Source organism: Cyanistes caeruleus, chromosome 29, assembly GCF_971803275.1.
Source record: "Cyanistes caeruleus chromosome 29, bCyaCae1.hap1.1, whole genome shotgun sequence".
Classification (NCBI taxonomy): domain Eukaryota; kingdom Metazoa; phylum Chordata; class Aves; order Passeriformes; family Paridae; genus Cyanistes; species Cyanistes caeruleus.
The window spans coordinates 2,556,330-2,577,568 of NC_141729.1; the positions used below are offsets into that span (position 1 = coordinate 2,556,330).

Consider the following 21,239-nt stretch of genomic DNA (forward strand, 5'->3'; position numbering starts at 1 on the left):
AGGTTTGCATCTGCATCTCCCTGTGGAAAAGGCTGTGACCAGGGCCAGGCTTGTGTTTTCTCATGAAACTTTGTCCAGACCCAGCACAGGACAGGAGATCCCATTTCCCTTCCCACCCTCCCCGCTGTGCTTCCCCCAGAGTTCTCCTCTTGTCTCCGCTGGACATTCTTTGGTGCCTTTCCAGCCAGGATGGAGAAGTGTTGGGTTTCCCCTGATCTCAGGGGGTGTTTGTTCCCCTGCTCTGTCGGCACCCTCAGCCCCATCTCCAGCTGGAGTTAATGAGACATTCCTGCCCAAATAACCTGCTGCCATTAAAGCTTCAGATCCCTGCACCTCAGCAGCTGTGTGCTGTCACGGAGATAAATATTTTAACTGGGCTGGCAATTCCCTGCCTGTCCCACACGAGTGGCTGAAGGAGTGGCTTTTGTTCCACAGTTTATTGAAGTGAAATTCAGATTTTTTTATATCTAGAAAATGCCTGGAAAGAAACAAAAATTGGGCTGGGAGAAGATGAGCTGTTCTAGAAGGCCTTTCTGAGCCAAGGTAGAGCGAGCAGGCCATGCCAGGTGTGGCTGCCCCCTCTCTGGGGAAGGACAACCTGCAGGATCATTAATTCCTATTTTCACTGCCCTTAGGAGGAATATTCCTTTGCTCTTCCTGATACTCTACAAATTCACAGCCCCCCAGACACTTTTGCCTTTAGAAAAGAGCTGCTTTCTATGTCTGCTGTGACCAAAGTCACTCAACTCTCCCAAATTGTAGGAGCAACTTTGGAGGGAAGGTTGAACACCTGATCTTCCTGTAAAAGCTGGTGAACCAAGGATTTAACGTGGGGGGAGGTTTCAAGCCTTTTTTGGTCTTAACATTGACCAAAAAACCCTTTTTTCACACTTTTTTTTTATGAATGGAGTAAGACTGGTAATGAAATATATTCATGGCAATGATCCTAGGGATTTATTTTTGTTTTTAAAGACATTTCTGTGCAGATGATCCTTGATAACCTGAGCTACTTGTGCTTGGAGGGAGTTGTCTATGTGCTTATTTGAGTTAAGAAGTTGATTTTTTTGGTCTGAAACCCTCATACATCTCCTTCTTCCCTCCCTCAGCATTTTGTTTGGAAGTTGCTCGACACATCCCAGGCTCATGTTTGTGTCTGTCCATCACCAAGTCCTTAAGAGATGTAATAAAAGCAGGAGTGGAACAGCAGATCTCCAGCTTTCATCTGCCCAGCACACTTCCTCTCTGGAACCCAACCGTAGGGCCCTGTTAAAGACTGAGAATCCCTTTCACAGGAACTGTTGGTTTTATCACCAAAGTCATCACTTAAAACACTGCTGGGATTTCTTAGGGGGGGGAAGAAATAGCTGAATCAGGTTTTTCAGGAGAATGGGCCTCTGTTCAAGAGGAGATGAAGGATATTTCATCAGGACAGTGGAAAACTTGGTGTGTCAGTGTTGGGATGAAGGTCATCTGCTGATTGCACGTTATCTTGAAAGAAGGAATTGGTGCAGGTTACCAAAAATCTCTGTTTTCCCCTCAGCTTTGAGCTGTTAGTGCCTCCTGTTTTCAGATGCTTTCACTGACATCTGGCAGTGATTTAAACACTGACTCACATTCTGTCAAAAATGTCAGTAAAAGTGACCTTCAGCATTAAAATTCTCATTTGTTTCTCTTTCCAGTAATTTTTATGGGAGAAAATGGAATATTCCTGGTTCAAATGGCCAGTTACTGTTTCCCAAGCAGTTTTCAGCACTCTGTTTTGTCCATCCCCGTGGCTGAGATGTGCACTCCACACAAGAGTGAGTAAATATATCCAGATTATTTTTGGCAGCCCATGTGGTTCACCTCTGCAGCATCAGTTCATTGTTTGCTCAGAGTTTTGCACAAAGATGGAGCCTAAAACAGGACCAACCCCAAATTTAGTCCAGGGAAAGGCCAGGATCAATCAGTTCCAGTTTTTAATTTTGATTTTGTTCTTTGACCAACTGTATACTCATAACAAAAAGGGGAGTGTCCAGAAAGGACTTCCCTCTGTCCTATCCTACAAGTTTTTACCCCCCAAAAAGGACTGAACTCTCACTGATGTTGTCCATTTGTAATAAAGGAATGGTCAGAAAAGACCATTAATTATGCTCTTATTCCATGCCCAGCATAATCCCAACCTGGCTCTCCCACTTTTTGGTTGGATGTTTTACAGGCAAATCTCCAAATCTTGATTTAAAAATTCTCACATAACATTTTGTACCATTTTTAAAGTGTGTTTGATATCCTGAGTGACCCATAAGGATGATGAAGAAGCAGATTGAACACTCTGAAATGAAGAAAATTCCCCCCTTATTTACAGTAAAAAAATTTTATTTTTTTTTGTTAGGATAATTTAAAGTTTAAAACTGAAGTAGACATATTCATTTTACAAACAAGATATTCTTCCATAAGTAGGACCATTAAAAACAGTAAACAAAAAAACCAAAAAGCTATCTTTACAAAAGCTCTGTGCATAGCAACTTCATACTGTATATAACTGACAAAGCAAAAAAAAAAACCAAACAAAAACCAAACCAAAACCCCAAAAAAACAACCAGCCAACCCCAAAACTATACAGAAGGGAGAAATGAGGCCTTAATTTACAGGAGGGAGGAAATGGTTTGGAAAAACCATGCATATTGGAAGTGTGCAAAGAAAGAGGGGGAGGAAGATGCTCTACCGAGATAAATTAGGAGATCAAAGCAACTCTTCCAAAGTTGTGATGCATTTGTCATTGCCTGTTGCAACACTTTCATCTTCCCAGTGGCAAAGAGGAAAACTCGCAGGGAACTGGCAACAGCAACCACTTAAAGAGGACACTGAGAAAAATACTCACACATCAATTCTGGAATCGTCTTTTCCCTCTTTGCTGAGGGTTCTGCCACTGCCAAGGCCTTTTTTCATGGCCAAGGATTTCTGATTGTGTTTATTTACAGGTGTTTTTCTCTGTAAACCTCAACTAATCCTACGGTCATATCCAGTACTGTGATTTCCCTGCATGAGCAAAAGCCATGTTCTAAATAATTCCTAGGTTTAATTTGGGGTTTTTTTGGGTTTTTTTTGGCTCAAAGCACACCAGATTTTTCATATTTGCATCAGCACAGGCAGTGCCTCTTCTGCAAGTGCTTGGAGCAGCTTTTTCGGGAGGTTTCTCTTTTTCACTTGGACTTGTGGCAACTGGGCAACTGGACAGCGCTGGTAAAAACAACTGAAGGGTGAAAGGAATGGTCCAGAAAATTTCATTTTTTTATTATTTTTTATTGCCAGACTGTCATTTTCCCCCCTGAATCTTCCCAAGATTTCTAGTGATGCGGTAGATCTTTTTTTTCCATGTGCCTGTGTTGACTAAGCAAAAAAAAAAAAGAAAAGAATGGATAAGACCCAGATTTTTCCATGGAATATTTCCTTCTTCTTTTTTTCTTTTTTTTTTTTTAAATTGAAAAAACTTTCCTGACTGATATTTTGTAATGAAAATCCCATTTGTTAAAAAAAAAAGGAGAGGCTTTTAAGGTAGGAAACTGCTGCTCTCCAGCAGGTGGTCTGGAAATTCCTATTGATCTGGAATACTTGCCAGACAGAATGTTGAGTTTATTTGATGATCAATTTTAGAAGTAGCCTGGAAGGAGGGAAGGAAAATATTCATAATTTTCATGCTTTGGAGCTGTTTGGGGTTTTTAGTAGGTGGGGATGGAGGAAGGGATTTGATAGAATGAGCCTGGTCCACCAAGATAACTTTTGGAATTAGGAGTAAATGTGCTTTCACTGAGATTTATGGAAATTTCAATCCCAACTCTTCCAGTGCTTTATCCATTTTTATCCCTGGGTAAATGCATAATTTCAAACATGAATTTGCACCTCCTACTTAGCCCTGCTGAGATGTCAGTACCTGTGAATAGATGAAATTTTGGGGGGGTTTGTTGTTGCTGTTTTGCTGTTTGGAAAGCCCAGGTCTGGCCCTGCACCGTGTGGTGTTATCAGAGGTACCCTGACAACCCCAGGCTTTTTAACATCTATTTTTCTCTAATATTTCATTGCTCACTTGGTTTCAGGGGTGCTGGCTGACCTCCAGTGACTGCTACATCCTTGGTGACATGAGAGGCATGCAGAGAACCTGCCAGCCTTAATTAACAGGGATTTATTTTATTTCATTTTCTCTGGAACTCAGTTTCTGTAGCCTGATCGCGAATTATTAATTATATCCATGTCTCTTAAAACCCACGTTATTCCCACCAAATCTCTCTTTAAATCGTTGTTTTTACCAACATAAGTTGGGCCTTGAGTTTTAGAAGAGATCAGCCCCACTCCACCTTTTTAAAATGGGAATCAGTGGCATTGAGAGGACAGCAAATGAAGAGCCTGCTAAACCTCACAGCTCAGTCAGGAATACAAAAACCCTTCCCAAAAGTGGGACTTGCTTTAGGAATGGCCCAGCTGGTGTCTCCAGTCCCTTTGAGACACTCTTTAGAACTCCAGGTGCAGTGAGTGGGTTTATCCCATAAACTGCACCAGGAAAGGGAACCTGGAGGACCTTGGAAGTGTTTCCCAGTCCCTGGAAGTGTTCCAGGCCAGGCTGGACAGGGCTTGGAGCAGCCTGGGACAGTGGGAGCTGTCCCTGCCATGGCAGGGGTGGCACTGATGGGATTTAAGGTCCCTTCCCATCCAGTCATTCCAGGATTTTCTGATTCTGTGCTCTGCTGTCCTGCACAGGCTGCCCTGTGCCCAAGCCCTGTCCTTCAGGTGAGGATCCCTCAGGTCATCCCCCCTCAGCTTCCCATCACCATAGACCTGTGAATCTGCAGAGAGGATTTTTGGCTCTTCCTAATCCAAATTAACTCCAAAACAGCCCCAAACGAGCTCAGCCATGCAAGCTGTCCCAGTTCTACCACCCCTAAAGATCACCAAGAACACAATTTTCCTTACCCATCCATAAAACTACTGGGCCAATGGATAAGTTTGGATCCTGGGGCCTTATTTAAGGTTTATTGATTAACAACAAGGTGTTTCCATAGGAACAACTGTCCAGGCAGCCATTAATTCTGTGGAATTTAGAGGAGTCTCCATAGAGTTTTCTGGTTTTCCCCACTAAAAATGGCTTTCCAGCATCCAAATTCTTTTCAGTGTTCCCTGGTTTCCTTGGATAATTCGTGATTTATTTTATCAGACTTGTCCTCACCTTCCAATTTCAGGAAAGGAGGGCAAAGGAGAACTGAACTCTTTTTTAGGTTAAAACACAGAAAAATTCAAAGCAATTGATTACCTCTATGAACTTCAATATATAACTGGCAAATACTTACCATTTTTAATGACTTGGGATAAAAGTGCATAAATCATTCAAATACATGTTCACCCTTTATAAATGCACCCTTAATATGAAGCATAACTGAACTTAAGGTGTTCTAACTACATGGAAAACCCCAGAGAACCCTTCCCCTCCCAATTCATACATTGAATCTATAAAATAAACTCAGTACCTCGTGAGAAATCCGATTCACTCAAATCCCTAAGTGCCACTCACTCATCAGCTGGGTCTTTGAGACTTAGCAGTTAATCTTAGTACCTGAATATTTTAATTGAAGCAAAAAATGGAAAGGGGGTGAGGTGAGGAGGGTGCAAAAATTCCTACATGACCTGTTTATCACAATGTAGGTGAAAGTTTCTGAGGGTTTTGTTCATCAGAAGGAATCCTATACATCCTTGCACATGAATTCAGTAAGAGGGGGGGAAAAGTGAGGAGCAATTGCAGCAGTAATAATATATCTCAAACTTATCACTACATTTTTGCATCATCTTTCTTCATTGTACAACTGGAGGGGAAAAAAATCCAAAAAAGGGTTTAATTTCTACCTCTACATACAATAAGTTACAAGTTTATTTATTTAAATAATTGTAAAACATCTTACATTTTTTTTAAAGAGGTTAAACTATAAGCAAATACACACATACACCAAAGTTCCATCATTCATGTCAGTTTGTCCTAGAAATTCTTTCATGCTGGTACCCTGTTTTGTTGAATTGTTTTTCTGCATAAACTAAATCGATATCTGAAAGGCTCCATAGAAAATAGAAACTTCAACTTTTTTACCCCTACAAAGTAAAACAAATTGTATCCAAAATATCAAGCTTGAATCACTTTGCCAATTTCCTTTTTCCCCTTTGAATATTTTACAAATCTTAGGAAGGTTTTCATGTCTTCCAGAAAAGACTTTGCATTTCTAATTCCGTCCTGCCAACTCTGGTTCATCCTGGCTCTTGCTGATTCTTCATTCCAAATGTTTGAGGAGTCGATGTGGTTGTGTCAGAAATATGAAACAGGTAAATGATGCAGACTTCTAACTTGTCCAATCCATAAAAAATGTTCCTTTTTTTTTTTTTCCTGGGCCTGGCATTCCCCCAAAAAAGAGCTTGTAGTGCTATTTTTTTCTTTTTAGTGGTCCATCACAATAAGTAGTATTGTGCTGTAAAAGAAAAATGAAAAAAAAAAAAAAAAGGAGGAAAAAAGGGAAGAGGGAGAGCAGCAAAGCTGCCCCTTCCTTACATCGGGGGAACGACAAGACCAGTCATGGCTGAAAAAGAAAAGTGAAAAAAATGAAATTGCAGCAAAATGTTATGGAACAAAATATATTCGAGCCCTTCTCCCTCCTGTGAGCAGCCAGGAATGACAGGAAGGGCCTGATCTGAGGTTAAATTTGAGTTTTAGTGTCTTTAAGTCTTTTGGTGCTGTACTGAGAACTGTGAGGACTGACTGTGGCACAGGCAAAGAGCAAAGGGCTGGTCCAGGGTAAAAAGGAATAAATTTGTTCCTGTGAGGGTGGGGAGGGGCTGGGATGGAATTCCCAGAGCAGCTGTGGCTGCCCCTGGATCCCTGGAAGGCCAGGTTGGAGCAGCCTGGGACAGTGGGAGGTGTCCCTGCCATGGCAGGGGTGCCACTGATGGGATTTCAGGTCCCTTCCCAAACCCTGGTTTTCTGATTCTGTGAAAAGCCAAGGCCCACCAGCATTATTAAATGGATAAAAAAGAGAGGGTTAATTAAATTCATGTGCATTTTCAGAAAAACCTTCCCATCTTTGAGTGCTTATCCCTGGAGAGAACTCCTTGGAGATGGACATTGCTCAGAACCGTCCCCAAATTCCAACTTCTCAAGCTGAACACTCAAAACCATCCTCAAAAGCCAAACTTGAGCAGGGTCTCTGCTCCCCACCCACTCTGCTCATCAGCTTGGAAGGGCTGGAAAGATGCAGAATCCAAAGGAACTCCCCCATGTGCTGGACAAGACCGAGCCAGGGAGTTCCAAGCCCTGAACCACAGGCCAGGGCTGGGTTTTGCCAGTCTGGCTCCAGTGGAAACAGTTTCACTTCCTCACTTGGTTTCCCCCACGTGCCTGAGTCACTGCAACCCTACCTGGCATGCTCCCAGAATGCTGGGCTTATGTAAATTATTTATTAGTCACTCTCCTGCCTTTAATTGCAGCTCTATTCCTCATAACCAACAGCAGTGGCATTTGGAGCTGCCTGGAACCGGTGCTGCTCCCTGAGGTTTTGAGGGGTGAGTTGGGTTTAGATGTATTTATGTAACAAAATAAGTGAGTCAATAAGTTTTCAAAGGGGCCTTGGTGCAGTGTGAGGTCCCAGTCCTGCAAAGATTTATGTTCACTGAAATTTGTGGGATTATTGGTGCATTTAAAGCCCCGTCCTCCTGAGAATTCATTTCACCCTTTCCTTGAGGGGGTTTAAAAAAGTGCTTTGGGCAAGTTCCTGGGCTGGCACAAGTCTGCCACTGTAGCTGTGTTTTTGAGCAAGTATGGATATGGTCTATTATTTAATACAATAGGAAAAGAAATCTTTTCATATTTTCTTACTGACTGGGACTAAAGTCCCTGCCAATTTTAGCAGATAGCTGAAAGAGAAAGTGAAACCCAACAGCCCAAAGTCAAACAGACACTTTTTGTAATTGCTTTGGAATTTGCTGTCGTTCCTCATATTTTAAACCCTAAATAAAGCTGGTAAACACTTTCATGCCTGTTTTTAGGATATGTGTGAGCATGTTAGCAGATTTTCTGATGACACCAAGGACACTGCTCCACTCCTTCTCCTCACCCCCAAACCCCAAAAATAATCCTACTGGTGGTGGTCCCAGAGTGACGTGGAGAGCTGGGTATTGACTCCATGCCTGCCTTTCTGTCCTTAGAAAGGAAAACTTGATTCAGCCTTGGATTTCTGCCATGAAATTTCTGCCATTTCCAGGCTCTGTTGGGCTGGAGGAAGAGGCGAGCTCGTGCCCTCCGAGCTGGCTCCATCCCACAGGCATCCCAAGGGAGCAGGTCCTCATACTCTGCTCCAGGCACAATCATCCAGGCTGCCTCCAGGAGGTTAAAAACTCTTTGTCTGAGGTGTCCTGGCTGGGTCTTTGCCTGAAGCAGGTAAAGGAGCACCTGCACAGGCTTGTGCCATCCAGGGTGGCCTTTTCTGGCTGTTGGATGTGTGGGCACAGGGGCTGCACCCCTGGAACAGCTTAGCATGGCTTAATTTCAGCCATCAGGAGCTGGTGCCCTTTGAATTTTGTTCCCAAGAGAGTCAGTCCATAATTACATAAATGCTTTTTTCTGATGCTATTTTTATTTGCAGTATTTTCCCTTTTTTTTTTTTTTTAATCAAGGTAAACTTCCAGCAAAGCAAAGCAAAGCTTAAACCTGAGTTTCTGCCATGTCTCTTCAAAAATATTTTGAGAAAACTTGTAGGTGCCTCATTTTGGAAAGTTTCTTAACTTTAAATGGAAGTACATTTTTTACTGTAGGATTAGAAATATTAATAATAAAATGGTATATAGATTGGAATTGAACAGGTTTCCATATCAGCTGTGGCTGCCCCTGGAAGTGTCCCAGGCCAGGCTGGACAGGGCTTGGGGCACCCTGGGGCAGTGGGAGCCGTCCCTGCCCATGGCAGGGAGTGGTTTTAATGTCCCTCCCAACCCAAACCATCCTGGGGTTTTGTCATTCCATGATCTGATATAGCAAGTTCTATAACACAGAAAACACAAGCAAACCCTAATTTGTGTCACTGGCATTTCATTTCAGCCTCAGCTCCTCCTGCAGACTCCCACAAGGAGTCGGTGGAGGAATATTGCCTGGAATTCTCACCTGGTTTCCCCAGCTCATCTCAGGGCTTCTCTCTCTTTCCACACTCCCTGCTCTGCCCATTTCCACCCCACCTCCACTCCCCGTTGGGGCTGCACTGTCAAAAGCCTATTCCCAGCCTGGATCGCTTTTTATTGAATGTTTGGGAGGTTTGGATTAAGGTCTTACACTGCTAGCAAAGCTGTAATTATTTTTGCCTGTATTACTATATATTGAATCGATGTAACTTTTCAATAAAGGTGGTTCAATGCAGGACACTCCCTGATGAGTTGGGAATATAGCAACCACCAGTCATTATCCCAGAGGGTCTTTTTTTTTTTTTTTCTCTCTTGGAGGGAAATGGAAAAAGAATTAGAGATGAGCCTTATTGTATTAACCTTGACAGCTTGCAATTATCAACTGAAACACTTGATTAAAATTGTCACAAGGTTGGAGAATTTTTTTTTTATAAATAAATAATCAAAGATGGCTAGCACCCAGATGATCTGGTGATAGGCACCTTTAATGGGTGTAATTAATAATGATCATAAGCCTGGTGAGTACAAGTGGCCTTTGGAAAACTGTCTTGGAGTGGAAAGGACTTGCTGCAATTCAAACACGAGAACTGGGAAGGGAATTAGCGCTGAGCTGGGATCATGGAATGGTTTGGGTTGGAAGGGACTTTACAGCTCAGCTCAGCCACCCCTGCCGTGGCAGGATCCCCTCCCAATGTGCCAGGGAATGTTGCTCTGGAAATTCCATCCCAGCCCCTCACTACCCCCACAGGGAGCAAATCCTCCTAAAATACATTTCTGTAAAAAAAAAACCTCCCTGTAAACTGCTGGAATAATGGGAATGCAAATCTGAGGAGGAAGATCTCAAAGCTACTCCTGTTTGGACTGGTTTTAATCCAGGCTTAAATACTGCTGTGGTTAACAGCTATGGAAGCTCTAATCTAGATTTTCATTGCTGCCTGTAAGGAGAGTGGCATGCTCCAAGGGGCTGGTAAATAATAGTAATAATAATAATAATAAGAAGAAGAAGAAGAAGAAGAAGAAGAAGAAGGAGGAGGACTAGGAAGATTATGATTATCATCCTCTAAATGTGGATATATAATCCTATATTATTATTATTATTATTATTATTACTATTACTATTACTATTATTATTATTATCATTATATATTGAGGAGATGTTTTCCACATGTTATGGGGGGAAACTCCGAGTTCATGGGCTTTGGAAAGGGGCCTGCACATATTCACTGCTTGCCCTGTGCTTTTGCTATTCTCTCTCCAGCAGCATTTTTGGATGCCTGAGTTTGATAAATAAGTAAATAAATCCCAAATTCCATGCCCAGCACACCTATCCCTGGTTTCCAGCCCCAGGGGCTGACGTGGCAGAGGGCATTATCCATCTCCCTCTCCCCATCTCTCCATTTCAGGCAAAAAGTCTCTTTGGGAGCCTCCTGTTGACTTTTTGGACACATCTGTCTGTCAGCACTGTGGGAACATTAATTTGGATATCAGGCTGCGTGTACCTGGATCCTTTCCAAAGCATGTGCTCCCCAGCTTGCATCAATTTAAATATTTCAGCTGGAATTTGCATCCCTGGCTGAAAGAGTTCAATAGTTACCAGGACCTGGCATAACAAACCTTGTTTCTTCTTGTTGTGTCACTGACCAGTCCTGCTTTACTGGGTATTAAATTTAACAGTTCTAGAATATGAAGATACTCATCTTTGTGTTGATGTACAGGTAGAAATCCCACAAAGAAAGGGATGTGGTTAATAAATTCTGTATCCATTTATCTCTGATTTTGCTAATTCAGCAATTATTCACAACCTTAACTCATGGATTAATCCTGACCAGCTCAGGACTGGACTTTGGTCAGTAAAAATGGATGGATGTCAGGATATAGCTTTGAGATTTTGTTATATTTAATATTAAAGCTCAGTTTTTAGAATCTGTCATTGATTACTGATTTATAGACTGGATAAAAAATGGCAAATAGCTAAGATGGCACAGACTTGTCTCTAATACTTAGTTTCCTTATAGGTTGAAAGAGAGATGAAATCTTTCTAAGCAGAGCCTTGAGTGTTACCTTAAGGGAAATTATTAATTTTAACATTTCAGTAGTATTTTAATCTGTCCTTTTTCTACCTCCCAGAAGCAGCCTGAGTGGTTTTCTCTCTGATTTGTGTTTAGCACCACCTCAGGTAACTCCTGAATATTTAAGCTTAATATTTAGGCCTTCTCTACATAACAGTTAGACAAGTTAACTTCAAAGTAGACTAAAATCTGTGCATTCACATGGTGAGATCAATGGATAGACCCATTAATGGGAAGAAAATAATCTCAGGAAAGTGTGGATTTTCTTGTAATTGGGGCAGGGGAAGAAGCTGTTTCAGAATTCTCTGAGTTAGCTTTTAAAAATGTTACTGTTTTTGTTCAGCACACTTAGAATTTCCTTATTACATAAAATAATCACACTTTCTGCAAGTCCCTGTGGCCCAGCTAAGGGTTTATATCACACCCAGCCCAACAGGTGCTGTTTGTGGGGCTCATTTGGAATTACCACTGGCTCTTGGCACGGCTCACTTCCCACACTTGTGTTTCCTAGGCTATCTCCAGTGAAGTCTGAAGGAGCCAGATGATTTCCCAGGCCCTATAAAGGCATTTTTTATGGAGACTTGGAGCATATTTATGTGCTGCACACACCACTCCCCCCCCCCGCCCCCAGCCTGTTAAAAGCAAGAATTGGGTACAGGTTTCCATTCTTATCTCACTGCTCACATTTGTTTCACAGATCACCTTTAAAAGGGCTATAAATGGGCTGTGGGGCTCAATTCCCGGGCTGAGCCTAAACCTCGCAGCAGGTTTGTGTTCTGGACAGAGCTGGGGATTAACTCCGCTCAGTTTAACAAGTCCCCCAAGCCTGAGGAGAAGTCATTGCCCACAAAAGAGCTGCAATTCCACTATATTCTAGGGAAAGGTGTCTCTGCCCATGGTGGGGGTTGGAAGTGGACCGTTGAGGTCCTTTCCCAGCCCAAACCATTCTGGGGTTGAAATGGATTGGGCCAGAACCTTCCTGTGGAAATCAGCGCCTGGCCCCTGCTTTAAAGCCAACAGCATGGATGAATCCTTAGATCCAGCTGCAGCGGGGCAGGTTTTCACCCCTGAGCCCTTGCACTCCTCGTGTGATGGCACTCAGGCGGGAAACTGGAATTTCAAACTGAAGTTGTGAATGAGCAGGAACGCGTTCCTCACCTCTGAACCCGTTCCCGTTGCCGCTGGAGCAGGCGGGAGAGGGGGACCCTTGGGGTCTGATGACAGGAGCAAAGGCACTCTTCTGTTTGACAGCAGGGAACACCGAGGAGGAGAACGGGAGGATGGAAGAAGTGCTGGAGGAGCCGACTGTTGGACTTGAAGACATCACTGCCGAAGGGGAACAAAATAAAAAGGGGGTTCCTCATCAGAAATTTGGTAAAACTGCTTCAAGAATGCGCGGTCTGAGTTCCTTTTTTTGCCTCTCAAAGGAGCTTTCATTCTCTCAGTGAGTTTAGTTAGAGTAAGTCTGGAGTAGAGAGGGAGTTAAACAGAATAGTTCAGAAAAATAACAGTGCTTAATTCTTTCAAAATTAAGGGTGAGTGTGCCAGAAAATTGGAAATCATCAAGGCAAAACCAGAGTCAATAGGAACAGAAATGGCCTGTCCACTCAGTGTCCTTGGAATTTGGCAAATCCTCTGTCTTCCCCCATTTTGTAAAATTAAATTTCCTTGATTTCAAGCTGCTGCGTGGATTTTACTCTAAATTGGCTACTTTTTAAAGAAGTGCCTTGCAAGGAGTGCCTTCCCTTTCTATGTCCAATAACTTGTCCAAGTATTATTTGCTGAGCTTCCAGAACAATATCAGCCATTCTTCAGCAAAAGTAGGAACAAATAACAATATTTCATGTGAAGTCCCAGGTCTCTTGGAAGTATTAGCTTGAAATCACAATAACATGATGCTGGAGACATTATGGATAACTCCAGAAGAGAGTTATTATTATTATTATTATTATTATTATTATTATTATTATTATTATTATTATTATTATTATTATTTACTACTATTATTTTAACTCTTCATCCTGTATTTATATATACATGTATAACATATATTTAATTATTTGCTTACACCATAGCTGGTGGTGTGTATATTTTTTATGTTGTTTTTTACACATTCCCTAGCCAGAGGAAAATCAAGGTATGGAAGGAAGAGTGGCTCCTTATGGTAAAAGAAGCAGAAATTGAGAGCTTAATTCCATCATATGGGTTTTTTTTGTTATGAAGTTAATATGGTTTCACAGGAAATTAATCCCCAATTCTGCTCTCAGTTATTGATAATGCCTTCAAACTCATAAAAATTATTTCTGAGTGGCTTTTACCCAGGATTTGCAAAGTCTCTGTGCTAAAAGCAGTGGCTACTAGCTTAATAAATCTGCAAATTGTGCCTCATTTCCCACAGTGGCTTTTGCTACTCAGGATATCCTTTGCACAGGGAAAAAAAAATGGAGGAAAATAAAAAAGAAAGGTTCAACACTCCAAAAATGGGAGCCTTTTCTAGCCTGTACCCAAACACACCCAAATACACTCAAAACCACACCCATACACACCCAAATACACCCAAACACACCCAAACACACCCAGACACAAAGGGAGCCTTTGGCAAAATCCGCATTGAAGCCGTTTTTGCTGGTTGCTGGCGTGGGAGGAGGCAGGGTTGGGGTACAGGGGGATGAGGAAGGACCAGGGCACACGAGGATGAGGAAGGGTGGGGACACACGAGGATGAGGAAGGACCAGGGCACACGAGGATGAGGCAGGGTGGGGACACACGAGGATGAGGAAGGACCAGGGCACACGAGGATGAGGAAGGACCAGGGCACACGAGGATGAGGAAGGACCGGGCACACGAGGATGAGGAAGGGTGGGGACACACGAGGATGAGGAAGGACCAGGGCACACGAGGATGAGGAAGGACCGGGCACACGAGGATGAGGCAGGGTGGGTGTACACAAGGATGAGGAAGGACCGGGCACACGAGGATGAGGAAGGGTGGGGACACACGAGGATGAGGAAGGACCAGGCACACGAGGATGAGGCAGGGTGGGGACACACGAGGATGAGGAAGGGTGGGGACACACAAGGATGAGGAAGGACCGGGCACACGAGGATGAGGAAGGGTGGGGACACACGAGGATGAGGAAGGACCGGGCACACGAGGATGAGGAAGGACCGGGCACACGAGGATGAGGTAGGGTGGGGACACACGAGGATGAGGAAGGACCAGGGCACACGAGGATGAGGAAGGACCGGGCACACGAGGATGAGGCAGGGTGGGGACACACGAGGATGAGGAAGGACCGGGCACACGAGGATGAGGAAGGACCAGGGCACACGAGGATGAGGCAGGGTGGGGACACACGAGGATGAGGAAGGACCGGGCACACGAGGATGAGGAAGGGTGGGGACACACGAGGATGAGGAAAGACCAGGGCACACGAGGATGAGGAAGGGTGGGGACACACGAGGATGAGGAAGGACCGGGCACACGAGGATGAGGAAGGGTGGGTGTACACAAGGATGAGGAAGGACCGGGCACACGAGGATGAGGAAGGACCGGGCACACGAGGATGAGGAAGGACCGGGCACACGAGGATGAGGCCGTACATCCGTAGGGAGATCCTGTCGGGGAGCCGTTGATGAAGCCGGGTGAGCCAGGCACGCCCAGGTTGGACATGGGCACGTTGCTGTAGCCGTTCATGCTGTTGCTGGAGGTGCTGTAGTTGGACTGCTGTGGGGTGGAGCTGGACGAGTACCCCCGGGGGGAGATGCTGCTGGTGTTCCGGATGTAGCCTGGAATTAAAGCACATTTCACAATAATAAATGGAAATATAGCACATTTCACAATAATAAATGGAAATAAAACACATTTCACAGCACCTCCGTGGTTCTAAACTTCCTCCTGCTCATCCCCTGCTTGAATGAATGTCATTGAAATCCAGATCATTGAAAACATTTAGTCAACAGCCATAAATTCAGTGGGTTTTTGTCCTGAGGTTTAAATTCTGAACCAGCTGTTTGAAGTGATCTGATGTACATTTTTTCCAATAAAATTTGATTTACTGCAATTTTTAATTCCTTCCAAGACCTGGACAAGGTTGTGTGTGCTCATGTTTACCTGGGGTAGAATTTATAATATATGGGATTTTCTACCATTGAATGCCGGAGGTTTTACTCCTCAAATTACTGTTGAATTACAGATAAATTACAGATAAAGTATATTACTAAGGGGAAATGATTACCCTTATAAAGTTTGTAGTTTAACTTTTAATTTCCTCTACTTGGGAGAAAGAATGAACTGGATAAGTAAAACCCATTTTTGTTGTGTTAAAAAATGCTAACAAATATTTGGAAGTCCAAATTTAGCCTTTTTTTTACTCCAGAAAGAGAGCTGAAGACTGTAGCTACCAAAATAAAAGGATAAAATCGTTATTCCAGCTACAAAAGGGTTTTTCCATGGAAAAGCTATCATTAGAGAAAGTTTTACTGATACAATAATTACATTAAGAGTAGTCACTATTTAGATCTAATATTGAAGTATATCAAGTCAGGTAATTTCTGCTCATTTACATTAGGGCTGGTAAGATCTTGAAAAAATGAGCAAAGTTATTTTCATGGTGGATTTTAACTGAGCAGATAGAAAATTAACTTTAAAGGACCTGGGTTTGCTGCCTTAGAGTGTTAAACACAGCCAATTATTGAGAACAACCACAGACTGTGTGCTAAAAATCAAAATATTCAGGAGGCAGAAAAGTTGATAATTCTTCCAATGTTAATACATTGTTTTATCAGTTGTTTTTCTCCCAGTCCATAGTCTATCTGGACTAAATGTAATACATATAATATATGAATTTTGGTAGAGTTACCACTGAAGCAGCTGCCTTAAAAACAACAAAAAAGGAAAATTTCCCACCTGTGTGTGAGGTTTATTCAGCAGCTGCCATTGCCGTTTGAGAAAACAGAGATATAATCAACAAAACTGATATTTTGAGGGGGAGAGGGAGGGAATTCAGGGCCGAGTTAGTATTGAAAATAATCAAAAAATATTTTGGATAAGACACAGGGGCAGCACCACCCTTTGGGATAGCCAGAGCCGAAACCATCACTGGGCACGTGGAGAGGTCGGAAAAGCGATCCAGGGAAAAATCCAATTGGGAATGATTGGGATGAGGCACTCAGGGGACGCTGTGGGCTCACCCTGGTTGTTGCCCTGCGCCGATTCGGAGATGCTGACGCCCAGCTGGCTGCCATAGGAGTTGATGCCCATCATGGAGCCGTGGGCAGGAGAGCTGGACAGTGCCGGGATCTGCGCGGGGTTGCGCGGAACGCTGTACAGAGCCTCGGCGATGTCGGCTGCGCGCTTCAGGATCAGGTCCTGTGAACGAGGGACAGCTCAGGGATGGAGTGCCACAACGGGGAACCTCCCCGGGGGCTGCGGCCGTGCCGTCCCACCCCCAGCAGCCTGACCTGGTTGTTGTGGGGGGTCCCATAAAGGGCCTCGACCAGGTCGGCGGCTCTTTTCAGCAGCATTTCCTGTGGGGAGGAGGGAAAGAAGTGTTGTAATGGCAAAAAGTAGCTCTGGTCGGTAAAATAAATACACAAATGTTATAAATATAGAAATTAAAATATATTTTAGAAATTATATATAATATATATATAATAATATATTATATAATATATAATAATATATATATAATATATTTAATTTTTAATTATAATTAAATTAAATATTTAATATATAAAATATATTTAGAAACTATATATAATATATATTATATATTTTAAATATATATTTATTTATATTTTAATATACAAAATATATTTAAATATATATTATATATATTTTATATATAATATATCTAATATATATGATAAAATATATGATATATAATATATAAATACATATAAAATATTTTAAATATAAATATGCATATATATTGATATATAAATGTATATAATAAATATATAGAAATATATATTTATATATATTATATATATTATATTATATATATTAAATATAAATATATAATATATTTAATATATTATATATAATAAATAAAGAAATATCATAAATAGATGTAATAAATAAATACTAAAATGAGAATAAAAATAGAATAAAAATATATCAATAAAAAGTAAGCTTATAATAAATAAAACTAAATACAAAAATGCAGTGAATTAAGTAAATATGTGATAAATAAAGTACCAATAAATAAATACAATAAACACAATAAAATAATTCAATAAAATAGGCGAAAATAAATAAAACAAAATAATGAATAAGACAGAATAGACTAGACTACCCTGAAGTAAAAAAAAATAAAATCTAATAAATAGAAGAATAGAATAGAATAGAATAGAATAGAATAGAATAGAATAGAATAGAATAGAATAGAATAGAATAGAATAGAATAGAATAGAATAGAATAGAATAGAATAGAATAGAATAGAATAGAAAAATTGAATAAAATAAAACCATGAGCTAGTATTCTCTCAAGTCACTCCGGGGTTTGTGTTTGGTCTCCCTGAAGCCCGGGTGAGTTCGCCAGGTGCTATTTGCCAGGTACCTGAAGGATTTAAGCCCTACCAGTGGGTCAGAGCAGCCCCCCAAAGCACGAGTCCCTTTGGAGCCCGCGGGGCTGATCCCTGGCTCGGCCGTGCCGTGTCCGGGGCTCCTCCGTGACCCGGAGCTCTCCAGAGTCCTGAACCTGCTCCACCTCAGCAGCACCAAAAGCTGAGACAAATCCCGGATGTCACCGGTGCCCTGGGGATTTCAGTGCGTCCATTTGCATGGACACAGAAGCGTGTGTAGGATTCAAATCATTCCCTTGTATTGTATGTATGTGTCCATCCTTGCATGGACACAGCTCTGGGCTCAGGGATCTGCCACCGTTGATAGGGCAGAACACAAGGACAAGGAACTGGGAACGGTCACTGGACGCAAGTTAGCAGCAAAATCACACAGAGACTGCTGGAAGAACACACAAAAATCACTGCAGCTTCTACACAATCCCATCTTGCCAGACTCACAACTGATCGGTGAATTCAGAGGTGATTGTCATTTAAGATATGATTGTGTCTCTTTTATGAATTAGAAGTGAAAAGAACACGTTTGGTGGGTGGAGTGAAATGCTTGAAATAGTTTTACCTTAGCTAATCTTTCAGGGTCCCCAGGATGTCTTGGGATGACCTTCTGCAGTCTTTGGAAGCCGTAATCTATGGTAGGTTCATTTAAAGCTGCAAGGAAAACATCAAACCCACCACAATACATGAGTGTGTCTAAACAGGTATTTTTATATGGCTCTGTCCCAATAGGGAAACAAAGAAATCACGACTTCTGCACTTAAAACTGCTTCAGATTCCCTGGCTGACTTCTCACCCTCTATCAAAAGCTGGATGAATAATTTGCAAGATGCAGCAGCACTGTCTCAAAGCACTCCTTTAAGGATGAATGTTTCACTCTGGACAGACAGCAATAAAGCAAATTATGAGACCAATACACACCAGAACAGGTCTTCTCCTGCTGGTTACACAGCCAGAAATCAGACAGCCGTGTTTGCTCCTCTAATAAACACATTCCACACACGCCCCCAACGTTTTGCAGTCCCAAAGTAGGGCACAGCTCTTCATTAGACACATTCCCTTCCCCAGTTGTGTGTTCTGCATACGCCGCCACTTCCCTGTAATGATCTTAATCTCTGGTGGATAAACCAGGATATTTTGACCCAGATCCTCAGTTAGCAATAGCTGGCAGAGCCCTGCTGGCATTGCTGATGATTTCAGACAACTTCAGACACTTTCTTAGTCTCTGCTAGGAAATTGCAATAATAATAATAGAATTTCTGGTTATTCAAACTCCAATTTAAACTGGTGCAGAGCCCAAAAGTCAGCTCACAGCATTCTGTGTGCTCAGGCTCTGCCCTCCTCCAACACCTCAGCAGTGCCACTGTGCATCAGCACAGTTACAGGCATATTTTTCTTTGAGTTCCCTTATTCTTCAGAATGTACATTTTAACACAAACGACACATTCATGTGAGGATTCTGCGAAGAATTTCATGACACGTTTAATAAGGAACATATGTAAGTCCTTTAGCACTACCCTCAGCCAGTGCTGGCTTAGACCTTCTTGTACCATTTGTGATTCTTTTCGGGGGGAAAACAAATCTTTATTTTTAAAAATAACTAGCAGTGGCACAGCTGAAAACCCCTGATTAAAAAAGATGCTGATGGTTCCTACTGAATTATCAAAAATATCCTGAGTACCTCACAGGAGAACCATCTCCTGCTCCAGATGAAGCCAATGAGTGAGACAGAAATACAATGATCCAGGTTCCCTGTTTATCCCTGTTCCCTGTTTATCCCTGTCTGCCTTTGGTATAACAACATGAAGGTAAAAGGTCACATTCCCCACTGAGATACATTTTATATTTACTTTTTATTAAATAATTATGGCATGGCATGAAGTTTAAATATTACAGGAGATAATCGAGTGGGAATTGAGCAGAGAAAACCCAGACCTGAGAATTTAGTCTTGGCTATACTTAGAATGTCTTTGCTCTCCACTGGGAGCCATTCTGGTTTGCTTAAGGAGTTTAATAATACACATTTCAACTGCCACAGGATCTACATCCCGTTTGGGAAGAGGAGTTTTTGGGGGGTGGGTTATTTTGCCAATAATCCTGAGAATTAGAGGCCAGTTCTCTCAAGAGCCTAGACATCATCATGTGCCATTTCTCTTCTTGATCACAAATCTATTCATTTAAGTTATGCATCTCAAGATAAAGAAATGTGAAATATATAGGAATTCAAACATATGAAATATACTGGAATTCAAATATATATCAAGTTACTAAAAATAGCTAGCGGGAATATACAAAATGCTAATTCAGGAAGAAGTAACTGGCTATTATTCAACCAACATTTTTCCAGTGGATTGACATGGACAGTTTCATCCTGATAGATCAACAGCAACAAATCATTTCCCAACAATGCTGAATTGTTCTCAGGACTCAGCCATCCTGAATCAATGTGTACATTATGTCATTCAACACAAAGGTTTTCTGTACAGCTTGCGATAAAATTGCCCACTCCTGGTTTTACTCATTAATGGAATATCTCTGTTGTGGAATCCTGTGAAAAACCAACACCAAGTATCTGGAGAACTAAATACTAAATACTTGTGACTCTACTCCCAAGTGGAGGCCAAAGATGAAGAATCCACTAGCAAGTTTAAGCAGCTTCCCCACAATTCCACTTCCACTGAGGAAAGAGCTGCTGGGTCAGGAGTGATTTATCTGTGTGTTACATAGAAATATTCCAGAATTATATCCAAATGCTTTGTAGTTCATAGATTAAGAGACCGTAAAAGGGTCTGACACACAAGCAGGCTGTTCTTTATTTCTGTCCCAGGGAACTCACTCTTCCAATTTATAGAGCTCTCTGCATCCTTGTAAGTGTTGTTTCTCACAAGCAGAAAACAAGAGCTCCGATCTCCTTACAAGATTTAGTAAACCAGCACCTTCCCATCCCTGGATCCTGGCACAGAGGCTGATACAGCACAACCCAGAGCCCAACCTCTCCCACAGATGATTTTATATTGGTTTGCTCTGACAAGGTAACCCCTGGGGGATTTCTGCTCAGCAAGGAAAATTATGTTCCAAATCTCCCTGATATACACGTTTCCAGGTTAGCATCTCTGTGACAAAGTAAATGCAGAACTGTGATCAAAGCTGAGCTAGGAAAGCCTGCAAGATGTGCCCTCAGCTGGCATAAACTGGTGTGTTATTAAAGCCAAGGGGACTATAATGGAACCACTTACAGCAGCAGAGAATTTGAATTTGTGTAGTATTAAAAGCAGAATATGAGGCTACAGCAAGATTAGCAGCAGAGAACAAATGTCTTTTTATTCCAGGAGCAGCTGATGAAAGGAAAGCATTTCAGAACAGGGATATGTGTGCAACCTGTATCCTCACCAGATGAAAGCACACATGGGAACTAAATGTT

At 42.0% G+C, this 21,239-nt stretch overlaps 1 protein-coding gene and 1 long non-coding RNA gene across 6 annotated transcripts in view; one reads left to right on the plus strand and one right to left on the minus strand.

Annotated features, from left to right (window-relative positions):
• The first annotated feature begins 339 nt into the window (after window positions 1-339).
• LOC111938802 (uncharacterized) lies at window positions 340-12,629 on the plus strand. 4 transcript variants are annotated; one of them, XR_015279809.1, is made up of 7 exons: window positions 340-543; window positions 636-811; window positions 1,107-1,511; window positions 1,680-1,799; window positions 6,221-6,336; window positions 7,492-7,566; window positions 12,492-12,629. It is a non-coding gene; the product is annotated as an uncharacterized LOC111938802 (long non-coding RNA). The 4 variants fall into 4 exon arrangements; XR_015279808.1 differs by lacking the exon at window positions 12,492-12,629 and adding an exon at window positions 9,095-9,633; XR_002869093.2 differs by lacking the exon at window positions 12,492-12,629 and having other exon boundaries at window positions 7,073-7,559.
• Window positions 2,338-21,239, minus strand: part of EBF2 (EBF transcription factor 2) — a 132,934-nt gene continuing 114,032 nt past the window's right edge. Inside the window, exons 11-16 of one of the 2 annotated variants that reach the window (XM_086865683.1) lie at window positions 18,384-18,472; window positions 16,703-16,768; window positions 16,433-16,610; window positions 14,843-15,028; window positions 12,399-12,566; window positions 2,338-6,587 (exon numbers count right to left, since the gene is read on the minus strand). In XM_086865683.1, the coding sequence (XP_086721809.1) occupies window positions 6,556-6,587; window positions 12,399-12,566; window positions 14,843-15,028; window positions 16,433-16,610; window positions 16,703-16,768; window positions 18,384-18,472 (719 nt within the window). In that variant the 3' untranslated portion in view covers window positions 2,338-6,555. The remainder of the gene's footprint in view (window positions 6,588-12,398; window positions 12,567-14,842; window positions 15,029-16,432; window positions 16,611-16,702; window positions 16,769-18,383; window positions 18,473-21,239) is intronic. The other variant, XM_086865684.1, reaches the window with a different exon arrangement.